Here is a 6478-nt window from a genome sequence, read left to right on the forward strand (position 1 = left end):
CTTTTAGTTTTGTTGATTGTTTCCTTTGTTGTGCAGAAGCTTTTTATTTTGATGTAGTCCCTCCCAATAGTTTATTTTTGCTTTTATTTCCCTTGCCTCAGGAGACATAGCTAGAAAAAGTTGCTATGGCCCATGTCAAAGAGGTTACTGCCTGTGTTCTTATCTAGGATTTTTATGGTTTCATGGCTCACATTTAGGTCTTTAATCCATTTTGAATTTATTTTTGTGTATGGTGTAACAAAGTGGTCCAGTTTCTTTCCTTTGCACGTTGCCGTCCAGTTTTCCCAACACCGTTTGTTGAAGACACTGTCTTTTTCCCATCGAATATTCTCTGCTGCTTTGTCAAAGGTTAATTGACCATATAGTTGTGGATTTATTTCTGGGCTTTATATTCTATTCTGTGTATCTGTGTGTCTATTTTTGTTCCATCACCATACTGTTTTGATTACTACAGCTTTGTAATATAGCTTGAAGTCCAGAATTATGATGCCTCCAGTTTTGCTCTTCTTTTCAAGATTGCTTTGGCTATTTGGGATCTTTTGTAGTTTCATACAAATTTTAGGATTGCTTGTAAATTCTGTGAAAAATGCTGTTGGTATTTTGATAGGGATAGCATTAAATCTGTAGATTAATTTAGGTAGTATAGACATTTTAACAATATCTGTTCTTCTAAGCCATGAGCATGGGGTGTCTTTCCATTTCTTTGTGTTATCTTCAGTTTCTTACATCAGCATTTTATAGTTTTCAGAGTACACGTCTCTCACTTTTTTGGTTAGGCTTATTCCTTGGTATCTTATTTTTGGTGCAGTTATAAATGGGGTTATGGTCTTAATTTCTCTTTCTATTGCTTCATTATTGGTATACAGAAATGCAACAGGTTTCTTTTTCTTTTTTTTTTTTTACTTCAAGGCACATTTAATTTAACATCGAGAGTGCAATACAAAAGGCCCAAATACAATGAAGGAAACACATTCCCCCATTAACACCAACGACAATGCGCTTTCAACTTGTGCCTGTTGAATGGAATGGGGATTTAATTTCACTACTGAAAAATATAACACAGTGAGTCTCATCACAGCCAATATCCTTATACAATCTAGTAGTGAGATGAATGTTTATAATGCTTCAAACAGTTTTAACCTGAAGTTTGATACCACACCTTTATGTTTGTTTGTACAGTCCTCAGTAAGATTATCTACAGCATTAGCAACCATTCAAAGAACAAACCATTGATTAAAACCACATTGATTTAAGGCTCAATCAAGTAATATAGAGCCCCAACTAAATATATGAACTACTTGTACTGACATCTATTATTTGATTCTCTCGTGACTATTAAATTGGTTCTTAGCAAATAAACCCTTTAAAGGCAAAATTTACCTCATTTGAGTTTTGACCCAGAAGTTCAACAACAATCACGAAGTCCACAGTCTTATTGGCAAACCTGAGATACAGTGTCTCTAAGTCACTATGCTCAAGGTTAAGAGTGATGCATATTCCATTTTTACATTTTACTGGAATTTTACATGTTCAATTCATGATTTTAAATCTCTAGGTTTTCATTCCTCCAAACTGTCTGAAGACACAGTGCGCCACAGACTTAAGACTTCTGTTTCTCCCTCTATTTTCTCCAAACAGAAACATTTCTCAAGTGTCTACATGTTCTAGAAGGGGAATTTTTCGAAGGTGGCCACTTCTGCGGAATAGTCCAACGCCATCAGGCCTCTGAAGCAAGGGAAGGGGGAAGAAAAAAAAGCTGAAACACAAGGTTCATCTGGTAAGGTTTACATTAACCATTACCAGCTGGATAGTGTAAGAATGTGGCTTTTTTTTTTTTTTTTTTTTTTTGCTCAGAAAGTCTGAGTCTTGGTGTGGAAACAAGTACTTGGCTGTCCCACCACAGCTTTCTCATAGTGGGACTGTCAGGGAAGTCTTGACTGGGGAGTATGATCTGTTTACCTATCAGGCGTAAACTTCCAGGCACTCAGTTCATTTTGGGCTTGTTCCAGTTTGTCTTTAGTCTGTTCCAGTTCACCTTTCATTTTTAGGAAAAACAAGTTGATCGCTGGGTCTACTATTGTTGATCTCAGTTGGGCAACGCTAGGCTGCTGGACTTGCTTGAGGTACTGGATTTGAGTAGTACACTCTTGCATCTCTTGCTCCTTGGTTGCTGGTTGCACTACAAGGATGTTTTCCCTGCGAGCAGACTCTTGTTGCTTTAGTTTTTCTTCAGACTCCCTTAACCCAGTTACATCATTAGAATTAAGATCTGTGTACTTGCCCTCCAAAGCTTGGACATATGCTTCATATTGTTTCCACCTTAGAATGAACTCATCTCGTGCCATAACTTTGAAGTTTGTTTCACTCAGTCGAACCTTTTTGGGAAGAGGTTCCTCTTTGGTCATCTTGAATCCTCTCCAGACGGAGGCCGCGCGGGCGCCGCCCAGTCACATAGGCCGAGGCTCCGCTGCCCACTCGCCGCCCAGACCGCCAGGCCGCACTACCCCGGCCCCGCGCTCCTCCTGCAACAGGTTTCTACGCATTGATCTTGTATCCTGCAACTTTACTGATTTGGTTTCTCAGTTCTAGCAGGTTTTGGGTGGAGTCTTTAGGGTTTATGTAGTATCATGTCATCTGCAAATGACATGCAAACAGTGAAAGATTGACATCTTCCTTGCTGATTTGGATGCCCTTTATTTCTTTTTATTGTCTGATTGCTGAGACTAGAACTTCCAGTACTGGGTTGCATAACAGTGGTGAGAGTGAACATCCCTGTCTTGTTCCTGACCAGAGAGGAAAAGCTCTCAGTTTTTCCCTATTGAGGATGATATTAACTATGGGTCTTTTGTATATGTCCTCTGATGTTGAGGTATGTTTGCTATATCCTTACTTTGTTGAGGTTTTTTTTTTTTTATCACGAACGGACATTATACTTTGTCAAATGCTTTTTCCGTGTCTACTGAAATGATCATATGGTTCTTATCCTTTCTCTTATTGATGTGATGTATCATGTTGATTGATTTGTGAATATTGAACCACCCTTGATACCCAGGAATAAATCCCACTTGCTCATGGTGAATGATTTTTTTTTAATGTATTGTTAGATTCAGTTTGTTAGTATTTTGTTGAGAATTTTTGCATCCATGTTCATCAGGGATATTGGCCTGTAGTTCTCTTTTTGTGGTGTCTTTAACTGCTTTTGGTACCAAGGAGAGCTGGCCTAGTAGAATGAATGGTAACTTTTCCTTCCTCTTCTATTTTTTGGAATAGTTGGAGAAGAATAGGTATTAACCTTCTTTAAATATTTGGTAGAATTTGCCTGTGAAGCCATCTGGTCCTGGACTTGTTTGTTGGGAGTTTTTTTAAAATTATTGATTCAATTTCTTGGTGGTTATCAGTCTGTTCAAGTTTTCTGTTTCTTCCTGCCTCGGTTTTAGTAGTTTATATGTTTATAGAAAATTTTCCATTTCTTTCAGGCTGTCGAAGTTGTTTGCATTTGTTTTTTCATAATATTCTCTTACAATTGTGTGTATTTTTGTGGTGTTAGTTGTTATTTCTCCTCTGTCATTTGGATTTTATTTATTTGGGTCCTTTCTCCTTTCTTTTGGATAAATCTGGATAGAGGTTTATCAGTTTAATTGATTTTTTTCAAAGAACCAGCTCCTGGTTTCATTGATCTGTTCTATTGTTTTTTCAGTTTCTATATCATTTGTTTCTGCTCTAATCTTTATTCTTTCCTTCCTTCTGGTGGTTTTAGTTTATTTTTTTCCAGTTCCTTTAGGTATAAGGTTAGGTTGCTTATTTGAGGTTTTTCTTGCTTCTTGAGGTAGGCCTGTATTGCTGTAAACTTCCCTCTTTGTACCACTTTTGCTGCATCCCAAACTTTTGGACTCGTGTGTTTTAATTTTCAGTCATTTCCATGTACTTTTTAAATTTCTTCTTTGATTTCCTGGTTGACCCATTCATTGTTTAGTAGCATGTTATTTAATTTCCATGTGTTTGTGGTCTTCCCAGATTTTTTCTTGTGGTTGATTTCTAGTTTCATAGCATTGAGTTCAGAAAAGATGCATGGTGTGACTTTGATCTTTTTGAATTTTTGAGGCTTGTTTTGTGGTCTTACATGTTATCCATTCTGGAGACAGTTCCATGTGCACTTGAAAAGAATGGGTATTCTCTTGTTTTAGGATGGAATGTTCTGAATATATCTGTTAAATCCGTCTCTTCCAGTGTGTCATTCAAAGCCACTGTTCCCATGTTGATTTTCCGTTTAGATGATCTACCCATCGATGTAAGTGGGTGTGAAAGTCCCCTACTATTATTGTATTATTATTGATTAGTTTCTTTGTTTGTTATTAACTGTTTTATGTACTTGGATGCATAATCATTTACAATTATTGTATCTTTTTGTTGGATTGTCCCCCTTATTATTATGTAGTGGCATTCTTTTTTCTCTTTTACAGTCTTTGTTTTAAAATCTACTGTGTTTGGGGCTCAGTCAGTTGAGCATCTAACTCTTGATTTTGGCTCTGAAGTCATGATCTCAGGGTCATCAGATTGAGCCTCATGTTGGGTTCTGTGCTGGATGTGAAACCTGCTTAAAATTCTCTCTCTCCCTTTTCCTCTGCCCCTCCACCCCTGACTCATGTTCCACCCCACACACAAAACAAATCTACTTTGTTCAGTATAAGTATTGCTGCTCAAGCTTTCTTTTGACATCTATTTGTGTGATAGATGTTTCTCCATCCCTTCACTTTCAATCTGCAGATGTCTTTAGGTCCAAAATGAGTCTCTTGTAGGCAGCATGTGAATGGGTCTTGGTTTTTTTGTTTGTCTGTTTTGTTTTTTGTTTGTTTGTTTGTTTTGTTTGTTTGTTTTTTGTTTTTGGTATATCCTGTCACCCTATGTCTTTTGATTGGAATGTTTAGTCCATTTATATTCAAAGTAATTATTGATAGATATGTACTTACTGTCCTTTTATTATTTGTTTTGTGGTTGTTTCTGAAGATTTTCTCTGACTCTTGTTTTTGTCTCTTTCATGGTTTGCTGATTTTCTTTAGTCATATATTTAGATTTGTTTCTCTTTATTCTTTATATGTTTATTAGTGGGTTTTGATTTGTAGTTACCATTAGGTTTGTAGTTTGAACCTATTCTTTACTTGTCTCTTCCCCATGTGTTAGGTATATGTTGTTATATTTTATATCCTTTTATTTTGTGAGTTCCTTGACTGATTTTTACAGAAATATTCATTTTTACTGGTTTTGTGTTTCCTACCTTTATACTGTCACTTTTGATCTCTTTTTTACTCAAGACTCCCCTTTAATATTTCTTGCAGGGCTGGTTTCATGATCATGCACTCTTTTAGTTTTTGATTGCCTAAGAAACTCTTTATCTCTCTTTCTATTCTGAATGATAGCCTTGTTGGATAGGGTTTTTTGGCTGCAGATTTTTCCCATTCAGCACTTTGAACATACCACACTCCCTTCTAGCTTGAAAGGTTTCTGCTGAGAACCCCCCTGCTAGTCTTATGGGTTTTTCTTATAAGTTACTGTCATCTTTTGTCTTGCTGCTTTTAAAATTGTATTTTTCTTTATCATTATATTTTGCCAATTTAATTACAGTATGTTTTGGTGTGGATCTGCTTTTGTTGGTTTTGATGGGAGTTCTCAGTGCCTCCTGGATCTGGATATCTGTTTCCTTCCCTAGATTGGGGAAGTTTTCCACTGTTATTTCTTCAAATAAATTTTCTGCCCCTTTTTCTCTCTTCTCCTTCTGGGACTCCTATAATGTCGAACATTATTACATTTGATGGAGTCAGTGATTTCCTTAGTCTAGGCTCATTTGGTGTAATTCTTTTGTTCTCTCTTTTGTTCAGCATGATTACTTTCCATTACTCTGTCTTCTAGGTCATTAATTTGTTTCTCTGCTTCTTGTAGCCTGCTGTTCATTTTATCGAGTGTGTTTCTTATTTCATTCATTGAGCTCTTTATCTCTGCTGTGTTATTCCTTATTTCTGTGGTAAGAGTCTCATTCATGTCTTCCACCTTTTTCTCAAATCCAGTGAGTATCCTTATAATTATTATTTTAAATTCTCAGTCAGGCATGTTACTTGCAACGGTTTCACTGAGATCTCTGGCCATGGTCTTGTCTTGTTCTTTCATTTGGGATACATTTCTCTGTCTTTGCATTTTGCCTAAGTCTCTGTGCCTGTTTCTCTCTGTTAGGAAAGTCGGCTATGTCTCTTGTTCTTGAGGGTAATGGCCTTGCAAAGAAGAGGTCCTTTAGTGCCATGCCATGTAGTGTCCCCTGTTCCCCAGGCTTGGCACTTCAGGGAGTGCTGCAATGTGTGCTGCTTATGTTCTACTATTATGTCCTGGCCACTTTATCCTCCAGGCCAGTCATCTGTGGAAGCTCTCTTTGCCTATTGAGGGAAGTGTTCAGTCCCTGGGCTGAATATGATGCATTTTAACTGGGTGTGCT

The 6478-nt window shown here is 37.2% G+C and overlaps 1 protein-coding gene across 1 annotated transcript; it reads right to left on the reverse strand.

Annotated features, from left to right (window-relative positions):
* Positions 1-1955: 1955 nt before the first annotated feature.
* On the reverse strand, positions 1956-2461 carry LOC129501419 (pre-mRNA-splicing regulator WTAP-like). The gene has a single exon (XM_055312548.1). It carries the CDS (start codon positions 2403-2405, stop codon positions 1956-1958), a length of 450 nt encoding a protein of 149 aa, XP_055168523.1. The 5' UTR covers positions 2406-2461.
* Positions 2462-6478: the final 4017 nt, after the last annotated feature.

The sequence above is a fragment of the Nyctereutes procyonoides genome, unplaced genomic scaffold (genome assembly GCF_905146905.1).
Source record: "Nyctereutes procyonoides isolate TBG_1078 unplaced genomic scaffold, NYPRO_anot_genome, whole genome shotgun sequence".
Classification (NCBI taxonomy): domain Eukaryota; kingdom Metazoa; phylum Chordata; class Mammalia; order Carnivora; family Canidae; genus Nyctereutes; species Nyctereutes procyonoides.